Source organism: Oncorhynchus kisutch, linkage group LG2 (assembly GCF_002021735.2).
Source record: "Oncorhynchus kisutch isolate 150728-3 linkage group LG2, Okis_V2, whole genome shotgun sequence".
NCBI classification, from domain to species: domain Eukaryota; kingdom Metazoa; phylum Chordata; class Actinopteri; order Salmoniformes; family Salmonidae; genus Oncorhynchus; species Oncorhynchus kisutch.
The window spans coordinates 57,170,944-57,193,752 of record NC_034175.2 but is presented as its reverse complement, the minus strand read 5'-3'; the positions used below and the strand labels follow the sequence as shown (position 1 = coordinate 57,193,752).

The following is a 22,809-nucleotide window of genomic DNA, read 5'->3' as shown; positions in this document are numbered from 1 at the left end:
GCCATTTGGCAGATTTGACCATTATTCTATCCTCCTGATTCCTGCTTACAAGCAAAAATTAAAGCAGGAAGCACCAGTGATGCTAAACTGCAGGACTGCTTTGCTGCACAGACTGGAATATGTTCCGGGATTCTTCCGATGGCATTGAGGAGTACACCCCATCAGTCACTGGCTTTATCAATAAGTGCATCGAGGACGTCATCCCCACAGTGACTTTACGTACATACTCCAACCAGAAGCCATAGATTACTGGCAACATTCGCACTGAGCTAAAGGGTAGAGCTGCCGCTTTCAAGGAGTGGGACAATAACCCGGAAGCTTACAACAAATCCCGCTATGCCCTCCAACGAAACAGACAAAGTGTCAATACAGGACTAAGATCGAATCGTACAACAACGTCTCCGATGTTCGTTGGATCTGGCAGGGCTTGCAAACTATTACAGACCACAAAGGGAAGCACAGCCGAGAGCTGCCCAGTGACACAAGCCTACCAGACGAGCTAAATAACTTCTATACTCGCTTTGAGGCAAATACCACTGAAACATACATGAGAGCATCAGCTGTTCCGGACGACTATGTGATCACGCTCTCCGCAGCAGATGTGAGTAAGACCTTCAAACAGGTAAACATTCAGGCCACAGGGCCAGACGGATTACCAGAACGTGTACTCCGAGCATGCGCTGACCAACTGGCAAGTGTCTTCACTGACATTTTCAACCTCTCCCTGTCTGAGTCTGTAATACCAACATGTTTCAAGCAGACCACCATAGTCCCTGTGCCCAAGACAACTAAGGGAACCTGCCTAAATGACTACCGACCCGTAGCACTCACGTCTGCAGCCATGAAATGCTTTGAAAGGCTGGTAATGGCTCACATCAACACCATTATCCCCGAAACCCTAGACCCACTCCAATTTGCATACCGCACCAACAGATCCACAGATGATGCAATCTAGATTGCACTCCACACTGCCCTATGTGAACACCTATGTGAGAATGCTATTCATTGACTACAGCTCAGCGTTCAACACCATAGTGCCCTCAAAGCTCAGCACTAAGCTAAGGACCCCGGGACTAACCACCTCCTTCTGCAACTGGATCCTGGACTTCCTGATTGGCCGCCCCCCAGGTGGTAAGGGTAGGTAACAACACATCCACCACGCGGATCCTCAACACGGGGTCCCCTTATGGGTTCGTGTTCAGTCCCCTCTTGTACTCCCTGTTCACTCATGACTGAATGGCCAGGCATGACTCCAACACCATCATTAAGTTAGCTGATGACACAACAATGGTAGGCCTGATCACCGACAACGATGAGACATCCTATAAGGGAGGAGGTCAGAGACCTGACCGTGTGGTGCCAGGACATCAACCTCTCCCTCAACCTGATCAAGACGAAGGAGTTGATTTGTGGACTACAGGAAAAGGAGGCCCGAGCACAACCCATTCATCGACAGGGCTGTAGTGGGGCAGGTTGAGAGCTTTAAGTTCCTTGGTGTCCACATCACCAACAAACTAACATGGTCCAAGCACACCAAGACAGTCGTGAAGAGGGCACGACATAACCTATTCCCCCTCAGTAGACTGAAAAGATTTGGCATTGGTCCTCAGATCCTCAAAAGGTTTTACAGCTGCACCATCGAGAGCATCCTGACGGGTTCCATCACTGCCTGGTATGGAAACTGCTCGGCCTCCGACCGCAAGGCACCACAGAGCGTAGTGCGTACGGCCCAGTACATCACCGGGGTCAAGCTTCCCGCCATCCAAGGCCTCTATACTAGGCGGTGTCAGAGGAAGGCCCTAAAAATTGTCAATGACTCCAGCCATCTTAGTCATAGACTATTCTCCCTGCTACTGCATGGCAAGTGGTACCGGAGCGACAAGTCTAGGTCCAAGAGGCTCCAAAATATATTCTACCCTCAAGCCATAAGACTCCTGAACAGCTAATCAAATGACTACCCAGACTTTTTGCATTGCCCCCCCAGAACGTTGCTGCTACTCTCTGTTATTATCTATCCATAGTCACTTTAATAACTCTACCTACATGTATATAATTATCTCAATTACCTTGACACCGGTGCCCCTGCACATTGACACATTGACTCTATACCAGTACCCCCTCTGTATAGCCCCACTATTGTTATTTACTGCTGGTCTTTAATTATTTGTCATTCTTATCTCTTTCTTTTGTTTAGGTATATTCTAAAAACTGCATTGTTGGTTAAGGGCTTGTGAGTAAGCATTTACTGTAAGGCCTACAACTGTTCGGCGCATGTGACAAATACAATTTGAATTGATAATGGCATGATGTCACATTGACATTGTGGCGTGTATATTTGTGGGTGTATGTGTGTGTGTTTTTGGTTTTACTATCCCTTGTGGGGACCAGAAGTCCTCACAAGGATTGTAAAACAAGGAACATTTGGACAAGAGGGGACATTTTACCGGTCCCCACAAGGAGAACGGCTATTTTAGGGTTAGGTTTAGGGTTACAATTAGGTTTAGGGTTACAATTAGGTTTAGGGTTACAATTAGGGTTAGGAGTTAGGGCTTTGGGGTTAAGGTTAGAGTTAGGTGTTAGGGAAAATTGATTTAGTGGGATTAAGTTGTTTGATCCCCACAAGGATAGTAAAACAAACGTGTGTGTGTGTGTGAGCTCTGAGAGGACCTGTGACTGTGAGACTGAGCATCCGTCTGTGAGGTAGCGTGAGTAGTATTGTTGCTGGGCAGATTCAGTGTGTTTATTATCTGACTAGAAGGAACAGACTACAAGACTACTATCATCCTCTCAGATATGAGCTGCATTACAAACGTTGTTCTCTCCTCCTCCTCTTTCACTGAGTACATAGATACTCCTAAGGCTGCGGCGTGTGGTTGTGTGTGTGTGTGTCTTTGTGTGTGTGTGATCCTTTGTGGCTGGTTTGACGTTCTGCCAACAAGAGCAGGCAGGCTCTGAGAGCCAGGAGATCTGAGATCCTCTCCTCCTCTCTCCTCTCTTCTCTTCTCTCCTCTCTTCTCCTCTCCTCCTCTCTTCTCTCTCCTCTCTTCTCCTCTCCTCCTCTCTCCTCTCTTCTCCTCTCTCCTCTCTTCTCCTCTCCTCCTCTCTCCTCTCTTCTCCTCTCCTCCTCTCTCATCTCTCCTCCTCCCTCCTCTCCTCCTCTCCTCCTCTCCTCCTCTCTTCTCCTCTCTCCTCCTCTCTCCTCCTCTCTTCTCTCCTCCTCTCCTCTTCTCCTCCTCTCTCCTCCTCTCTTCTCTCCTCCTCTCCTCCTCTCCTCCTCTCTCATCTCTTCTCCTCTCCTCCTCTCCTCTCTCCTCCTCTCCTCCTCTTTCCTCTCTTCTCCTCTACTCTCTCCTCTCTTCTCCTCTCCTCCTCTCTCCTCTCTTCTCCTCTCCTCCTCTCTCCTCTCTTCTCCTCTCCTCCTCTCTCCTCTCTTCTCCTCTCTCCTCTCCTCCTCTTCTCCTCCTCTCTCCTCTCTTCTCTTCTCCTCTCCTCCTCTCTCCTCTCTTCTCCTTTCCTCCTCTCTCCTCTCTTCTCTTCTCTCCTCCTCTCCTCTTCTCCTCCTCTCTCCTCCTCTCTTCTCTCCTCCTCTCCTCCTCTCCTCCTCTCTCATCTCTTCTCCTCTCCTCCTCTCCTCTCTCCTCCTCTCCTCCTCTTTCCTCTCTTCTCCTCTACTCTCTCCTCTCTTCTCCTCTCCTCCTCTCTCCTCTCTTCTCCTCTCCTCCTCTCTCTCCTCTCTTCTCCTCTCCTCCTCTCTCCTCTCTTCTCCTCTCCTCCTCTCTCCTCTCTTCTCTTCTCCTCTCCTCCTCTCTCCTCTCTTCTCCTTTCCTCCTCTCTCCTCTCTTCTCCTCTCCTCCTCACTCTAGCTAAATGAAACAGCCAAACAGTTGATGGAGATTGACAAGCCGACACCCAATCCCGTCCCTGGCCCCAGCTCTGACCCGCCCCCCGGCCTCCCATTGGGTCCCTGCTCCTCTGGCCCCTCCCCTAACCCATCCTCTCCAGGAAGCAGCAATGGCGCCCTCCAGAGGCGAGGGGAGGAGAGGAGAGGAGGAGAGGAGAGGAAAGGAGGAGAGGGGAAGAAGAATGCTAAGAAGCGCCACTCGTTCACAGCTCTGAGTGTGACCCAGCGGACAGCACAGCTCAACAACAGACACAGTATGGAGATCTCCCACCCTGTCCTCATCAGCTCCTCTGACCCCAGGGCTGCTGCACGAATACAGGACTCTCCCCCCGGTCCCGCTCCCTCCTCAGTAGGGGTTCTGGTTCCTCCCAGAGTGGCTTCAGTCACCTCAGAACTGCTGGCTCAAGCCAAGGTCCAACTACCACTCAACATGTAAGTTACAGTACAGTTTACTCATCACACAGGCATGGTTCACTAACTGGTAAATCTAGAGGTAAATGAGTTGACTAGCAATGCTGTCTGTTTTCTCTGAGCTGCTGTCCTATCTATATGGTGATACGTAAACTGAGATGAATAAAGAGATGCTGTCGTACCTAATTACATATTTCCCCGGGCGCAGGCAACACACACACACACACACACACACACACACACACACACATAGTATCCAGAGCAGGTTGTCCCGCTGATGAGGTCAGACACTTCCATCTCCGACCTGGCAACCAGCCCTGTTGCTATGGGGAAAACGTCCCCCAGTTACCATAGTAACCCAGAGGCAGTGCATGGAGACCTTGTTTACTCTTCCCTCCTATTATTCTTCAGACTTGTATTCAGACCTATACATTCATATATCAAACATATATCCAGCCATACAGTACCCCCCAACAGTATTTGGACAGTGAAGTCAACATTTTTCTTTGAGTTCTTTACTCCAGCCATTTGGATTTGAGTTCATGAGACAATTGTACGGAACCTCTTTTTATGTGGGAGTATTTTATTACATATTTGTTTGACCATTTGAAAAGAATACCAGTCATTTTTCCATCCCGTTATCATGAATGATCTCTGTGTATCCCAGCTACCTGGCCCTGTATGCGTATAAGCCCCAGAAGGCAGATGAGTTGGAGCTGAGGAAAGGAGAGATGTACCGTGTCACAGAGAAGTGTCAGGACGGCTGGTTTAAAGGGACCTCTCTACGCACCGCTGCTTCCGGAGTCTTCCCTGGAAACTACGTCACACCCGTGTCCAGGTGAGACACACACTTCCTCTCTCTCTCTTTCTCCTTTCACACACACTATCTCTCACTCACCATTTAAAACGCATAGCTCTGTGTGACAGGCAGTCGATAAGCAGCTATGGTGATGATAGTATCCTAGAGCTGATGTCAATGGCATCATGGTCACTATTCTTACAGGACTCATTGGAACCATTCAGGCTCTCCTCTCTCTCTCTCTCTCTCTCTCTCTCTCTCTCTCTCTCTCTCTCTCTCTGCAGAGCTCCGTTTGCGGTGGGTGGTTCGCGGAACTCCTGTCTCTCAGGGCAGGTGGGAGGGGCGGGACAGGGGAGTAAGGCAGCCTCCCCCTCCTCCTCTCGTCCCTCACCTCCCCCTTCCTCCCCACAATCTGCCGCTGCTCAGCTGAAGAACTGCCTTCGCTCTGGACAACAAACAGTTAACCAGGCCCGCTCTGCCATGCAACTGGGTGAGTACACGCACATACAATACCAGTCAAAAGTTTGAGCACACCTACTCATTCAAGGCTTTTTCTTTATTTTTACTATTTTAGAATAATAGTGAAGACTTCAAAACTATGAAATAACACATGGAATCGTGTAGTAACCAAAAAAGTGTTCAAATCAAAATATATTTTATATTGGATATTCTTCAAAGTAGCCACCCTTTGGCTTGATGACAGCTTTGCACACTCTTGGCATTCTCTCAACCAGCTTCATGAGGTAGTCACCTGAAATGCATTTCAATTAATTTGTGGAATTTCTTTCCTTCTTAATGCATTTGAGCCAATCAGTTGTGTTGTGACAAGGTAGTGGTGGGATGCAGAAGATAGTGTCACAGATCAGGGTGTGACACTATCTTCTGTCCTTGTGATTGTCTCCACCCCCCTCCAGGTGTCACCCATCTTCCCCATTATCCCCTGTGTATTTATACCTGTGTTCTCTGTTTGTCTATTGCCATTTCGTCTTGTTTGTCAAGTCAACCAGCGTTTTTGTTATCAGCTCCTGCTTTTCCCAGTCTTTCTTTTTCTCACCCTCCTGGTTTTTGACCCTTGCATGTCCTGACTCTGAACCCGCCTGCCTGACCACTCTGCCTACCCCTGACCCTGAGTCTGCCTGCCGTCCGGTACCGTTGCCCCACCTCTGGTTTACTGAACCCTGCCTGCCTTTACCTGTCTATTTCCTGCCCCTGTTGAAATATTAAACCATTGTCAATTCGATGTGTCTACATCTGGGTCTTTACCTTGATTCCTGATAGACAGCCCTATTTGGTAAAAGACCAAGTCCATATTATGGCAAGAACAGCTCAAATAAGCAAAGAGAAATGACAGTCCATCATTACTTTAAGACATTAAGGTCAGTCAATCCGGAAAGTTTAATGGACTTTGAAAGTTTCTTCAAGTGCAGTCGCAAAAACTATGAAGCTCTATGATGAAACTAGCACTCATGAGGACCGCCACAGGAAAGGAAGACCCAGAGTTACCTCCCTCTGCTGCAGAGTCAGAGCCGTCCAGAGTAGTGATGCTGGATGGGCAAGCAGGTGCGGGCAGTGATCGGTTGAATAGCATGCATTTAGTTTTACTTGCGTTTAAGAGGTGGTGCGGGAGTGCTTTGCTGGTGACACTGTCTGTGATTTATTTAGAATTCAAGGCACACATAACCAGCATGGCTACCATTGCATTCTGCAGTGATAAGCCATCCCATCCAGTTTGTGCTTAGTGGGACTATCATTTGGGACTATCATTTGTTCACCTGGAAAAGCATTCCAGGTGACGCTGGTTGAGAGAATTGCAAGAGTATGCAAAGCTGTCATCAAGGCAAAGACTGGCTACTTTGAATAATCTCAAATATAAAATATATGATAAAATATATGAACTTTTTACTATATGATTCCATATGTGTTATTTCATAGTTTTGAAGTCTTCACTATTATTTTACAATGTAGAAAATAGTACAAATAAAGAAAAACCCTTGAATGAGTAGGTATGTCCAAACTTTTGACTGGTACTGTACATACACTCACACACAAAGATGATTCAGGTTCTAGTGCTGTACATTTTATCCATCTCTCTTATATCTGGCCTCTCGCTTCCTCCTTCCCTCTCTCCGTCACGGAGAACATGATGGTATTTAAAGTTTCTCCTGGGAGCCTTATGAGTGCACAGTGAGGAATCGCTTCCCAGAATAACACGCACGCACACACACACACACACACACACACACACACACACACACACACACACACACACACACACACAGTGACATCACTGCTGTTGTTTAGTGGAGGCGTAATAATAGAGCACAGAACTCAATCTCTCCCCACCTCTCTCTCTCTCTCTCTCTCTCCACCTCCTCTCTCTCTCTCTCTCCCCACCTCCCCTCTCTCTCGCTCTCCCCACCTCCCCTCTCTCTCTCTCTCTCTCTCCCCACCTCCTCTCTCTCTCTCTCTCTCTCTCTTTCTCCCCACCTCTCTCTCTCTCTCTCTCTCTCTCTCTCTCTCTCTCCCCACCTCCCCCTCTCTCTCTCTCTCTCTCCCCACCTCCCCACTTTCTCTCTCTCCCCCCACCTCCTCTCTCTCTCTCTCTCCCCACCTCCTCTCTCTCTCTCTCTTTTTCTTTCTCACTCACACAAATCAACACATCTGGTATCCATTACAAAAGAAAGTATCTTCATAGGTAGGCTATGTGAGTTCAAACTGCCAGCTCTGATGACAGCAGAAACAGGATGCAGGTGGTGTCTAGTAACATTAAGATACTGTGTAATACTATATAAGAGTGTGTTATAGTGTGTAATGTGTTTGTTCAGTCCACAGCCCGCCCGCCAGTAGCCCAGAGCGTCCCACAGCGGCCATCTCTCCTCTCCGACATCAGAACTCCTCCCCCTCGCGCTGCGCTGGCCAATCGGCTCGCCCAATGTCCATGGTGTCCCCGGGTCCTTCCCCCCTCTCCTCCCCTGCCTCGCGCCCCCTCTCCTGCCTCTCCTCCCCTCTCCTTCCCCGTTCCTCTCCCCTCTCCTGCCTTACCCCTCCCAACGCCAGTGCTGCCCTGCTCAATGGAGAATCAACCAATCCTTTCCAGCCACCCTCACCTGGCCCCTCCCACAGCAACGCCCAGGGGGCAGTCCCCCCAAAACCAGAGAAGGTGAGTCTAGCTGTCTCTCTTTCTGTCCTCTCATCTCTCTCTCTCCTTGCTCCATGTTCACAACTGAGTCTGGTTCCCACATCACACTGCTTTAAAATCTTTCAACAGGATGCCATAGTCGGGATATAGACAGGGATTATTAAAGGAATAGCTAGGGGAAAAGGTGTTGGGGGGGAAGTTGCTTGCACCTGGACATGGTGCAGAATCCTCCAACAACTAGGCAGACTACCAGTGTAACAGGGTTGTCTCTGTGTCTGTCTTCATCTTGATATGTATATTAAAGCTGGGTCCATGGTGACAATGATGGATGGTAGAGATGTCTGTGAGAGAGGAGCCTATCTGGCTTCACAGACACAAGATGAGACAGTTTGTGGCAATAAGATTTAATCTGAAGCTGGGCAGAGACTAAGACAAATAGACTAGGGAACGACCACGATAAACATTCTTTGGCTATGAGCTGTGATAGATCATCTATAGTATGATTTAGTCTTATAGCATCAAGCCTCCTATCTTTCCTAACCATTTTATTTCCCACATGCATTGGCTTATTATGCGTTGGAGTTTGCTGCCTGATTGAGCTGTGTGTGTCAGGGAGTTTGAGATTTGTGGTGTGTGCGCGGATGTCTTTGCGTGTGTTATGAGTCCTGCTGTGCCGTCACAGACGCCTCCATACTCATTATGCGCTGATAATTGGCTCACCCATCACCTCTAACATGCACACAGGCACATGATTACACACACACACTCACTCACACACACACACACACACACACACAGAAACACACACACACAGAAACACACACACACAGTAAGTTCCACCTCACATACATCGAAACTAAACTATCTGCTCTGTATATGTGCTGCTCTCTAGTGGCAGGTCAGAGAACTACACTCAGATTTCAGATACTGTACTGGCAAACAGAAGGTGCCATTATTACATCAGGTAGACACCAGATAACTGTCTCTGAGACCAGGAGTGATACTGTCAGACAAAGAGAACAGATAGTCTGTAGATGAGTGAAAAGAAGAGACTTATCATTTTATAATCCCCTTCTCTTCTCCGTCTCATTCTCTCTGTCCGCAGAAAGAGAAGAAAGGAGGTCTGCTAAAGCTTCTCTCGGGAGCCGCGGCCAAGAAGAAGTCATCTCGCTCTCCCCCGTCCTCCCCCCCGACCCTCCCCCTGTCGGGTGCCGTCCTCCCACATCACACCCGCTCTGGTTCCTGTCCTATGGAAGCTCAGGGGCGTGCCGGGTCTTGTCCAATTGAGAGTGAGATGGTGGGGGCCATGGGGTTAGAGCCTCTGCACAGGAAGTCAGGATCCCTCGACCTCAACTTCCCCCGGTCGCCCCCGACGCCCCGTACCGGAAACGCACTGCTGGCCCTCCGGCCTGAACCCAAACCCCTGTCCAGAGAGAGGTATACATATACAGTATTGTGGTTACACACACTCTCATACACACACCCTGTTCAGAGAGAGGTATACATATACAGTATTGTGGTTACACACACTCTCATACACACACCCTGTTCAGAGAGAGGTATACATATACAGTATTGAGTAGTATTTATTAGGATCCCCATATATCATAAATAACACAATACATTATTACATTATTACTCTGTTAAATGTACAATATAAAATCCACAATACCACAGCATTACAATGTGTGCGTGTAGAGTGCGTGTGTTAGTGTGTGTATGTGTGTTTGTCAAAAAATCGGATAGAATTTTATGTCACATGCTTCGTATACAACAGGTGTAGACTAACAGTGAAATGCTTACTACCGGGCCCTTCCCAACAATGCAAAAAATAATTATAATAATAACACAAGGAATAAATACACAATGAGTAACGATAACTTAGTACTGGTACCACATGTATATAGCTGAGTCGATGTTCAGGGGTACAAGGTAATTGAGGTAGATGTACATATAGGTAGGGATAAAGTGACAGGTAACAGGATAGATAATCAACAGTAACAGCAGTGTATGTGAAAAGAGTGCAAAAAGGGTACATGTAGATATTCCGGGTAGCTATTGGTTAACTATTTAACTAACTATGCTGAACAAAAATATAAACGCAACATGCAATCATTTCAAAAATGTTACTGAGTTACAGTTCATATAAGCAAATCAGTCAATTGAAATAAATGTATGAGGCCCTAATATATGGGTTTCACATGACTGGGTATTTATTTAATAATTTTTTATTTCACCTTCATTTAACCAGGTAGGCAAGTTGAGAACAAGTTGGGCAAGTTGGCCAAGATAAACCAAAGCAGTTTGACACATACAACAACACAGAGTTACACATGGAGTAAAACAAACATCAACAAACAGTCAATAATACAGTAGAAAAATAAGTCTATATACAATGTGAGCAAATGAGGTGAGATAAGGGAGGTAAAGGCCAAAAAAAGGCCATGGTGATGAAGTAAATACAATATAGCAAGTAAAACACTGGAATGGTAGATTCACAGTGGAAGAATGTGCAAAGTACAGATAGAAATAATTGGGTGCAAAGGAGCATAAATAAATAAATAAATACAGTAGGGGGAGAGGTAGTTTTTTGGGCTAAATTATAGATGGGCTATGTACAGGTGCAGTAATCTGTGAGCTGCTCTGGCAGCTGGTGTTTAAAGCTAGTGAGGGAGATAAGTGTTTCCAGTTTCAGAGATTTTTGTAGTTCGTTCCAGTCATTGCCAGCAGAGTTATTTGTAGTTGTCCACATATTCTAAGTCAGAACCGTCCAGAGTAGTGATGTTGGACGGGCGGGCAGGTGCAGGAAGCGATTGGTTGAAGAGCATGCATTTAGTTTTACTTGTATTTAAGAGCAATTGGAGTCCATGGAAGGAGAGTTGTATGGCATTGAAGCTCGTCTGGAGGGCTGTTAACACAGTGTCCAAAGAAGAGCCAGAGTATATAGAATGGTGTCGTCTGCGTAGAGGTGGATCAGAGACTCACCAGCAGCAAGAGCGACATCATTGATGTATACAGAGAAGAGAGTCGGTCCAAGAATTGAACCCTGTGGCACCCCCATAGAACTGCCAGAGGTCCGGACAGCAGACCCTCCGATTTGACACACTGAACTCTATCAGAGAAGTAGTTGGTGAACCAGGTGAGGCAATCATTGAAGAAACCAAGGCTGTCGAGTCTGCCGATGAGGATGTGGTGATTGACAGAGTCAAAAGCCTTGGCCAGATCAATGAATACGGCTGCACAGTAATGTTTCTTATCGATGGCGGTTAAGATATCGTTTAGGACCTTGAGCATGGCTGAGGTGCACCCATGACCAGCTCTGAAACCAGATTGCATAGCGGAGAAGGTATGGTGGGATTCGAAATGGTCGGTAATTTGTTTGTTGACTTGGCTTTCGAAGACCTTAGAAAGGCATGGTAGGATAGATATAGGTCTGTAGCAGTTTGAGTCAAGTGAGTGTCCCCCCCCTTTGAAGAGGGGGAAGACCGCAGCTGCGGTTGAACAGGCTAGTAATAGGGGTGGCAACAATTTCGGCAGATAATTTTAGAAAGAAAGGGTCCAGATTGTCTAGCCCGGCTGATTTGTAGGGGTCCAGATTTTGCAGCTCTTTCAGAACATCAGCTGAACGGATTTGGGAGAAGGAGAAATGGGGAAGGCTTGGGCGATTTGCTGTGGGGGGTAGCAGTGCTGTTGACCGGGGTAGGAGTAGCCAGGTGGAAAGCATGGCCAGCCGTAGAAAAATGCTTATTGAAATTCTCAATTATAGTGGATTTATCGGTGGTGACAGTATTTCCTATCCTCAGTGCAGTGGGCAGCTGGGAGGAGGTGTTCTTATTCTCCATGGACTTTACAGTGCCCCAGAACATTTTTGAGTTTGTGTTGCAGGAAGCAAATTTCTGCTTGAAAAAGCTAGCCTTGGCTTTTCTAACTGACTGTGTATATTGGTTTCTAGCTTCCCTGAAAATGTGCATATCACTGGGGGCTGTTCGATGCTAATGCAGAATGCCATAGGATGTTTTTGTGTTGGTTAAGGGCAGTCAGGTCTGGAGAGAACCAAGGGCTATATCTGTTCCTGGTTCTAAATTTCTTGAATGGGCATGCTTATTTAAGATGGTGAGGAAGGCATTTAAAAAAAATTACCGGGCATCCTCTACTGACGTGATGAGATCAATATCCTTCCAGTATACCCCGGCCAGGTCGATTAGAAAGGCCTGCTCGCTGAAGTGTTTCAAGGAGCGTTTGACAGTGATGAGTGGAGGTCATTTGACCGCTGACCCATTACGGATGCAGGCAATGAGGCAGTGATCACTGAGATCTTGGTTGAAAACAGCAGAGGTGTATTTAGAGGGCAAGTTGGTTAGGATGATATCTATGAGGGTGCCCGGCTTTGGGGTGATACCTGGTAGGTTCATTGATAATTTGTGTGAGATTGAGGGCATCCTCAATTGAGGGCAAGCTTAGATTGTAGGATGGCTGGGGGGTTAAGCATTTTCCAGTTTAGGTCGCCTAGCAGCACGAGCTCTGAAGATAGATGGGGGGCAATCAGTTCACATATGGTGTCCAGAGCACAGCTGGGGGCAGAGGGTGGTCTATAGCAGGCGGCAACGGTGAGAGACTTGTTTTTAGAGAGGTGTAATTTTTTACAGACCTGGATAGTAGGACAGAACTCTGCAGCCTATCTTTGCAGTAGATTGCAAAGTTCTGTCGTTCTGCCGTTCTGTCTTGTCTGAAAATGTTGTAGTAAGGGATGGAGATTTCAGAATTTTTGATGGTCTTCCTAAGCCAGGATTCAGACACGGCAGACCATCCGGGTTGGCTAAAGCAGTGAATAAAACAAACTTAGGGAGCAGGCTTCTAATGTTGCATGCATGAAACCAAGGCTATTACGGTTACAGAAGTCATCAAAAGAGAGCGCCTGGGGAATAGGAGTGGAGCTAGGCACTGCAGGGCCTGGATTCATCTCTACATCATCAGAGGAAAAGAGGAGGAGTAGGATAAGGGTACGGCTAAAAGCTATGAGAATTGGTCGTCTAGAACGTTCGGAACAGAGAGTAAAAGGAGGTTTCTGGGGGCGATAAATTAGGTTCAAAGTATAATGTACAGACAAAGGTATGGTAGGATGTGAATACAGTGGAGGTAAACCTAGGTATTGAGTGATGATGAGAGAGATATTGTCTCTAGAAACATAATTGAAACCAGGTGATGTCATCGCATGTGTGGCTGGTGGAACTGAAAGGTTGGATAAGGTATAATGAGCAGGGCTAGAGGCTCTACAGTGAAATAAGCCAATAAACACTAACCAGAACAGCAATGGACAAGACATATTGCATGCTTAGTTGAGTGATCATAAGGGTCCAGTTAGTAGTGAGGTTGGTTGGGGTAACGGCGATTCAGACAGCTATCCAGGCCATCGGTAGCAAGCTAGCATAGGATGGTCTGTTTTTAGCCACCTCGTGCGTTTCTGTTGGTAGATTAGTGGGGTTCCGTGTGGTAGAGTGGATCAATCCAATTGGCAAAATAGATATAGTTATAGTGACTCAAGAAAATTTGTCCAATAGACCTATTCAGATAGCAGCCGATAAGACAGCTAACGATTAGCGGGCCGCAGATGGGCGTTCAGGTAACGTCACGATGGAGGGGCCAGTTGGATAACTCCCTCGGGCAGATAACGTCGGTAGTCCAGTTGTGAAGGCCCGGTGGGGCTCCGCATCGGCAGTAAAACGGGTCCGGATAGGTGATTGTAGCCCAGGAGTGGCTGATGGAACTCTTCAGCTGGCTAGCTCCAGAATAATTTATGTTTGCTCTGGGATCGACGTAAGCCAATAGTCACACGGATAGCAGCTAGCTAACTGCGAGATCCAGGTGTAAATGTCCAGAGCTTGTGGTTGAAATCCGGGGATATGGAGAGAAAAATAGGTTCTGTATGTTCTGGTCTGAGTCTCATTGTACAAAACTGGCGATAGCTTTTCGAGCTGATGACCACAAAACGTGGTTAGCTGACTACTAACGTTAGCCAGTAAACTGGCTAGCTTCTGGTTATTTATTTATTTATTTTACTAGGCAAGTCAGTTAAGAACAAATTCTTACTTTCAATGACGGCCTAGGAACAGTGGGTTAACTGCCTGTTCAGGGGCAGAACAACAGATTTATACCTTGTCAGCTCAGGGGTTTGAACTTGCAACCTTCCGGTTACTAGTCCAACGCTCTAACCACTAGGCTACCATGCCGCCCCATTAGCTTCTGGTTAGCTTCTGGCTAGCTTCTATTGTGGATTTCAGATTTGAGGTAAATAATACTTCTTTTTTTTTTATTGGTGAGGCGGGTTGCAGGAGAGTGTTTTGAAGTTGAGTTTTTGGAAAATAAAATATATAAAAAGAAAGATGTAAATATATACACGGGACACAACAAGACTAGGACAAAGGACGTCTGACTGCTATGCCCTCTTGGAACAGGAGATATGCATCTGAGATATGTATACAGATATGCATCTGTTGTTCACAGATACCTTTTTTTAAAAGGTAAGGGAGTGGATCAGAAAACCAGTCAGCATCTGGTGTGCCACTATTTGCCTTATATCTCCTTTGCATAGAGTTGATCAGGCTGACTGGGAATAGAAATATTAATCTGTTGGTCACAGATACCTTAAAAAAAGGTAGGGGTGAGGATCAGAAAACCAATCAGTATCTGGTGTGGCCACCATTTGCCTCATGCAGCGTGACACATCTCCTTCACATAGAGTTGATCAGGCTGTTGAATGGGGCCTGTGGAATGTTGTCCCACTCCTCTTCAATGGCTGTGCAAAATTGCTGGATATTGGCAGGAACTGGAACACGCTGTCATACATGTCAATCCAGAGCATCCCAACATGCTCAATGGGTGACATGTCTGGTGAGTATGCAGGCCATGGAGGAACTGGGACATTTTCAGCTTCCAGGAATTGTGTACGGATCCTTGCGACATGGGGCCGTGCATTATCATGCTGAAACATGAGGTGATGGTGGCGGATGAATGGCACAACAAAGGGCCTCAGGATTTCGTCACGGTATCTCTGTGCATTCAAATTGCCATCGATAAAATGCAATTGTGTTTGTTGTCCGTAGCTTATGCCTGCCCATACCAATAATCCCACCGCCACCATGGGGCACACTGTTCACAACGTTGACATCAGAAACCCGCTCGCCCACATGACACCTTACACACTGTCTGCCATCTGCCTGGTACAGTTGAAACCAGGATTCATCCATGAAGAACACACTTCTCCAGCGTGCCAGTGGCCATCGAATGTGAGTATTTGCCCACTGAAGTCGGTTACGTCGACGAACTGTAGTCAGTTCAAGACCCTGGTGAAGATGATGCGCATGCAGATGAGCTTCCCTGTGACAGTTCCTGACAGTTTGTGCAGAAATTATTTGGTTGTGCAAATCCACAGTTTCATCAGCTGTTCAGGTGGCTGGTCTCAAGACGATCCCACAAGTGACGAAGTCGGATGTGGAGGTCCTGGGCTGGCGTGGTTACACATGGTCTGCGGTTGTGAGGCCAGTTGGACGTACTGCCAAATTCTCTAAACGATCTCTGGTGAACGTTCCTGCAATCAGCATGCTAATCGCATCTGTGGCATTGTGCTGTATAACAAAACTGCACATTTTAGAGTGGCCTTTTTTTGTCCACGGCACAAGGTTCAGCTGTGTAATGATCATGCTGTTTAATCAGTTTCTTGATATGCCACACCTGTCAGGTGGATGTATTATATTGGCAAAAGAGAAATGCTCACTAAGGGATGTAAAGGGATGTAAACAAATTTGTGCACAATATTTGACAGAAATAAGCTTTTTGTGCGTGTGGAAAATTTCTGGGATCTTTTATTTCAGCTCATGAGACACAAACTTTACATGCTATGTTGTGTTAACATGTTGTGTTTATATTTTTGTTCACTGTATTTAGCAGTCGTATAGCTTGGGGGTAATTATAATAATTAGCTGGTTGCTTACATTTGTCCGATTTCATACATGTACTATAGAGTGCATTCGGAAAGTATTCAGATTTCCACATTTTTGTTAGGTTACAGACTTATTAGAGAATGGATTGCATTGTTGACAAAGGAAAGACAGGTTTTTAGAAATGTTTGAAAATTGATCAAATAAAAAAAAGTTAATATAACATTTACATAAGTATTCAGACCCTTTACTTAGTACTTTGTTGAAGCACCTTTGGCAGCGATTACAGCCTCGATTCTTGTTGGGTATGACACTTCAAGCTTGGCACACCTGTATTTGGGGAGTTTCTCCCATTCTTCTCTGCAGATGCTCTCAAGCTCTGTGAGGTTGGATGGAGAGCGCTGCTGCACAGCTATTTTCAGGTCTCTCCAGAGATGTTCAATCGGGTTCAAGTCCAGGCTCTGGCTGGGCCACTCAAGGACATTCAGAGACTTGTCCCGAAGCCACTGTCTTGGCTTGGCTGTGTGCTTAGGGTCATTGTCCTGTTGGAAGGTGAACCTTCGACTCAGTCTGAGGTCCTGAGCAATCCGGAGCAGGTTTTCATCAAGGATCCTGACTTGTCTCCCAGTCCCTGCTGCTGAAAAACATCCCCACAGCATGATGCTGCCACCACCATGCTTCACAGTAGGGATGGTTCCAGGTTTCCTCCAGATGTGACACTTGGCATTCAGGCCAAAGAGTTCAATCTTGGTTTCATCAGACCAGAGAATCTTGTTTCTCAGGGTCTGAGAGTCCTTTAGGTGCTTTTTGGCTAACTCCAAGCGGGCTGTCATGTGCCTTTTACTGAAGAGTAGCTTCCGTCTGTTTTCACTTTTTCATTATGGGGTATTGTGTGTAGATTGATGAGGAAAACAATTAATTTAATCAATTTTAGAATAAGGTTGTAACGTAACAAAATGTGGAAAGGGTCTGAATACTTTCCAAATGCACTATATATATATATATATTATGTGAATTGGAAATGAGTTTTTTGCATATCCCACTCTCCCGAGCCACCCTCGGAGAGTGGGGTCACAGCCAGGGATCAGCCATTATTGATGGCGACCCTGGATCAATTTTGGTTAAGTGCCTTGCTCAAGGGCACATTGACAGATTTCTCACCTAGTTGTCTTGGGGATTTGAACCAGCGAACTTTCAGTTACTGGCCCAATGCTCATAACCGCTAGACTACCTGCCACCCTAGAAGCTGTTCAGGGTCCTGTTGTTTCAAGACTTGGTGCATCGCTAACGCTTGCCGTGCGGTAGCAGTGCAAACAGTCTATGACGGGTGGCTGGAGTCCTTGACAATTTTTTGGGCCTTCCTCTGACACCGCCTGGTGTAGAGGTCCTGGGTGGCAGGGAGCTCGGCCCCAGTGATGTACTGGGCCGTACTCACTACTCTCTGTAGCACCTTGCGGTCTGATGTCAAACAGTTGCCATATCAAGCGGTGATGCAGCCAGTCAAGATGCTCTCCAATGGTGCAGCTGTAGAACGTTTTGAGGATCTGAGAGCCATGAATGTTTTCAGCCTCCTGAGGGGAAAGCGGCGTTGTCGTGCCCTCTTCACAACTGTGTGTGGACATCGAGGAACTTGAAGCTCTCGACCTGTTGCACAACAGCCCTATCTATGTTAATGGAGGCCTGTTCGGCCCTCCTTTTCCTATAGTCCACAATCAGCTCCTTTGTCTTGCTCACATTGAGAGAGAGGTGGTTGTCCTGTCACCACATTGCCAGGTCTCTGACCTCCTCTCTTTAGTCTGTCTCATCGTTGTCAGTGATCAGGCCTACCACTGTGGTGTCGTCAGCAAACTTAATGATGGTTTTGGAGTCGTCGTGGGTGAACAGGGAGTACAGGAGGGGACTAAGCACGCACCCCTGAGGGTCCTCTGTGTTGAGGATCAGCGTTGCAGATATGTTGTTGCCTACCCTTACCACCTGACGGCCCGTTAGGAAGACCAGGATCCAGTTACAGAGGCAGTTGTTTAGTCCCAGGGTCCTTAGCTTAGTGATGCGCTTTGTGGGCACTATGGTGTTGATGGCTGAGCTGAAGTCAATGAACATCATTATTCACATAGGTGTTCCTCTTGTCCAGGTGGGAAAGGGCAGTGTGGAGTACGATTGAGATTGCGTCATCTGTGGATCTGTTGGGGTGGTAAACGGATCTGTTAGAGTGGGTCTAGGGTTCCTGGCATTAGGGTGTTGATGTGAGCCATGATCAGCCTCTTCATAGCACTTCATGGCTACCAACGTGAGCTCTACGTGGCGGTAATCATTTTGGCAGGTTACCTTGCTTTCTTGGGCACAGGGACTATGGTGATCTGTTTTAAACATGTAGGTATTATAGACTTGGTCAGGGAGAGGTTAAACATGTAGGTATTACAGACTCTGCCAGGGAGAGGTTAAACATGTAGGTATTACAGACTCTGCCAGGGAGAGGTTAAACATGTAGGTATTACAGACTCTGCCAGGGAGAGGTTAAACATGTAGGTATTACAGACTCTGCCAGGGAGAGGTTAAACATGTAGGTATTACAGACTCTGCCAGGGAGAGGTTAAACATGTAGGTATTACAGACTCTGCCAGGGAGAGGTTAAACATGTAGGTATTACAGACTCTGCCAGGGAGAGGTTAAACATGTAGGTATTACAGACTCGGTCAGGGAGAGGTTAAACATGTAGGTATTACAGACTCGGTCAGGGAGAGGTTAAACATGTAGGTATTACAGACTCGGTCAGGGAGAGGTTAAACATGTAGGTATTACAGACTCTGCCAGGGAGAGGATAAACATGTATTACAGACTATGCCAGGGAGAGGTTAAACATGTAGGCATTACAGACTCTGTCAGGGAGAGGTTAAACATGTAGGTATTACAGACTCGGTCAGGGAGAGATTAAACATGTAGGTATTACAGACTCGGTCAGGGAGAGGTTAAACATGTAGGTATTACAGACTCGGTCAGGGAGAGGTTAAACATGTAGGTATTACAGACTCGGTCAGGGAGAGGTTAAACATGTAGGTATTACAGACTCTGCCAGGGAGAGGTTAAACATGTATTACAGACTCGGTCAGGGAGAGGTTGAACATGTAGGTATTACAGACTCGGTCAGGGAGAGGTTGAACATGTAGGTATTACAGACTCGGCCAGGGAGAGGTTAAACATGTAGGTATTACAGACTCGGTCAGGGAGAGGTTAAACATGTAGGTATTACAGACTCGGTCAGGGAGAGGTTAAACATGTAGGTATTACAGACTCTGCCAGGGATAGGTTAAACATGTATTACAGACTCGGTCAGGGAGAGGTTAAACATGTAGGTATTACAGACTATGCCAGGGAGAGGTTAAACATGTAGGCATTACAGACTCTGCCAGGGAGAGGTTAAACATGTAGGTATTACAGACTATGCCAGGGAGAGGTTAAACATGTAGGTATTACAGACTCGGTCAGGGAGAGGTTAAACATGTAGGTATTAAAGACTCGGCCAGGGAGAGGTTAAACATGTAGGTATTACAGACTCGGTCAGGGAGAGGTTAAACATGTAGGTATTACAGACTCTGCCAGGGAGAGGTTAAACATGTAGGAACAGCTGGTGCTCTTATGCATGCTTCAGCGTTGCTTGCCTCGAAGTGAGCATAAAAGGCATTTAGCTTGTCTGGTGGGCTTGCGTCACTGGGAAGCTCGCGGTTTGGTTTCCCTTTGTAGTCCATAATAAACCCTGCCACATCTGACAAGCATCAGAGCCGGTGTAGTAGGATTCAATATTAGTCCTGTATTGACACCTTGCCTGTTTGATAGTTTGTTTGAGGACATTGCAGGATTTCTTATAAGTGTCCGGATTAGTGTCCCTCTCATTGAAAGCGGCAGCTCTAGCCTTTAGCTCGGTGTGGATGTTGCCTGTAATCCATGGCTTCTGGGTGGATTTGCCAAATGGAGGGTGAGGGAGAGCATTGTATACATCTCTGTGTGTGGAGTAAAGGTGATCTAGAGTTTTTTTTCCTCTGGTGTCACATGTGACATGCTGGTAGATGTTTGCCTGCATTAAAGTCCTCTGCCACTAGGAGCGCCGCTTCTGGATGAGCATTTTCTTGTTTGTAAATGGCCTTTTACAGCTCGTTGAGTTCGGTCTTAGTGCCAGCATCGGTTTGTGGTGGAAAATAAACGGCTACGAATAGACAGTGTGGTAGATAGTGTGGTCTACAGCTTATCATGTGGTATTCAACCTCAGGCGAGCAATACCTCAAGACTTCTTTAATATTAGACATCGCGCACCAGCAGTTATTGACAAATAGACACACAACCCCGCTCCTCGTCTTACCAGACGTAGCTGCTCTGTCCTGCCGAAACACGTAGAAGCCAGCCAACTCTATATTATCTGTGTCGTCGTTCAGCCAAGTCTCAGTGAAACATAAGATATTAGTTTTGAATGTCCCATTGGTAGGATAGTCTCAATCATAGATCGTCCAGTTAGTTTTCCAGTGTTTGCACGTTGGCCAATAATACAGAGGGTAGTGGTGGTTTAGTTACTCGTCGGTGAATTCATACCAGGCACTCTGCCCTCCTCCCCCTTTTTCTCTGTCTTTTCTTCACGCTGATGACTGGATTTGGGCCTTGTCTTGACAAAGCAGTTTAACCTTCGTGTCGGACTCATTAAAGAAATAATCTTCGTCCAGTTTGAGGTGAGTAATCGCTGTTCTGATGTCCAGATGTTATTTTCGGTCATAAGAGACGGTAGCAGCAATATTATGTACAAAATTAGTTACAAACAATGCAAAAATAATAAATAAAACAGCACAGTTGGTTAGGAGCCCGTAAAAGGGCAGCCATCCCCTCTGGCGCCATTATAATCTCAATTAACTTATTTATGAAGCCAGTGACTGAGGTAGTAAACTCCTCAATGCCATTGGATGAATCCCGTAACATATTCCAGTCTGTGCTAGTGAAACAGTCTTATAGCTTAGCATCCGTGTCATCGGACCACTTATAATATCTAATATAACCCCTCTTTTTACTCTACTGCTACTCTCTGTTCGTCATATATGCAGTCACTTTTACCATACCTACATGTACATACTACCTCAATAAGCCTGACTAACCGGTGTCTGTATATAGCCTTGCTACTGTTATTTTCAAATGTCTTTTTACTGTTGTTTTATTTCTTTACTTACCTACACACACACACACACATAATTTTTTTTCTCTGCACTATTGGTTAGAGCCTGCAAGAAAATATCACTGTACACCTGTTGTATTCGGCGCACGTGACAAATAAACTTTGATTTGATTTATAATAATAATATATGCCATTTAGCAGACACTTTTATCCAATGCGACTTACAGTCATGCATATGCAAGCACCATGCTCTACCACCTGAGGAGCGCTTCTGTATTGAGCATGTCACTGGTACTTCCTTATTGAGCATGTCACTGGTACTTCCTTATTTAGCATGTCACTGGTACTTCCTTATTGAGTATGTCACTGGTACTTCCGTATTGAGCATGTCACTGGTACTTCCTTATTGAGCATGTCACTGGTACTTCCTTATTGAGCATGTCACTGGTACTTCCGTATTGAGCATGTCACTGGTACTTCCTTTTGGGCATGTCACTGGTACTTCCTTATTGAGCATGTCACTGGTACTTCCGTATTGAGCATGTCACTGGTACTTCCGTATTGAGCATGTCACTGGTACTTCCTTATTGAGCATGTCACTGGTACTTCCTTATTGAGCATGTCACTGGTACTTCCTTATTGAGCATGTCACTGGTACTTCCTTATTGAGTTGTTGCTTGTAAGCAGGAATGAGGAGGGTTGAGTTATGGTCAGATTTGCCAAATGGAGGGCGGGGTGGACATTTTTATTGCATATTTGTGTGGAGTAAAAGTGAGCTAGAGTTTTTTTTGCCTCTAGTTGCACAGGTGACATGCTGGTAGAAATTAGGTTAAACAGATTATAGTTTTTCTGCGTTAAATTCACCGGCCACTAGGAGCTGCCTCTGGGTGACCATTTTCTTGTTTGCAGTTCGTTGAGTGTGGTCTTAGTGCCAGCATTGGTTTGTGGTGGAAAATAGACAGCTACGAAAAATATAGATGAAAACTCTCTTGTTAAATAGTGTGGTCGACAGTTTATCATAAGGTGTTCTAAATCAGGCAAGCATAACTTAAGAGACTTCCTTCATATAAGAGATTGCGCACAAGTTCTTGTTAACAAAGAGACACAAACCATGTGGCCATGTCAGTTTACAATCTAGGGTTACACCAATATATACTGTGTTACAACAAATATACTGTCTTTACACACACTCTCATACACACACCTTGAAACATACGCTAGTCTATGCCACTGCAGCACAAAAAATAAATGAGCCTCTGATCATCACTCTTCTCCTATCCCCATCGGTGTGTGTCAGAGATAATAGTGCCCTCCAGCACACACACACGCAAGCAAGCGCAAGAAAGTGCAAGCACGCGCAAGCACTAGCGTGCACACAGAAACACACACACACACATACGCACACACACAGACACTCACAGCTTGGAGCTTGAGCTGTAGGTTATCAGTCCTTCAGCGGTCACTGTGAGCTATAGCTCC

General features: G+C 46.2%; 1 protein-coding gene across 1 annotated transcript in view; it reads left to right on the top strand.

The window, feature by feature from the left end:
• The window catches only part of LOC109868884 (E3 ubiquitin-protein ligase SH3RF3), an 82,295-nt gene that overhangs the window by 58,980 nt on the left and 506 nt on the right, over positions 1-22,809 (top strand). Inside the window, exons 4-8 of the mRNA XM_031798391.1 lie at positions 3,864-4,333; positions 4,980-5,150; positions 5,396-5,601; positions 7,937-8,271; positions 9,356-9,687. Of these exons, the coding sequence (XP_031654251.1) occupies positions 3,864-4,333; positions 4,980-5,150; positions 5,396-5,601; positions 7,937-8,271; positions 9,356-9,687 (1,514 nt within the window). The remainder of the gene's footprint in view (positions 1-3,863; positions 4,334-4,979; positions 5,151-5,395; positions 5,602-7,936; positions 8,272-9,355; positions 9,688-22,809) is intronic.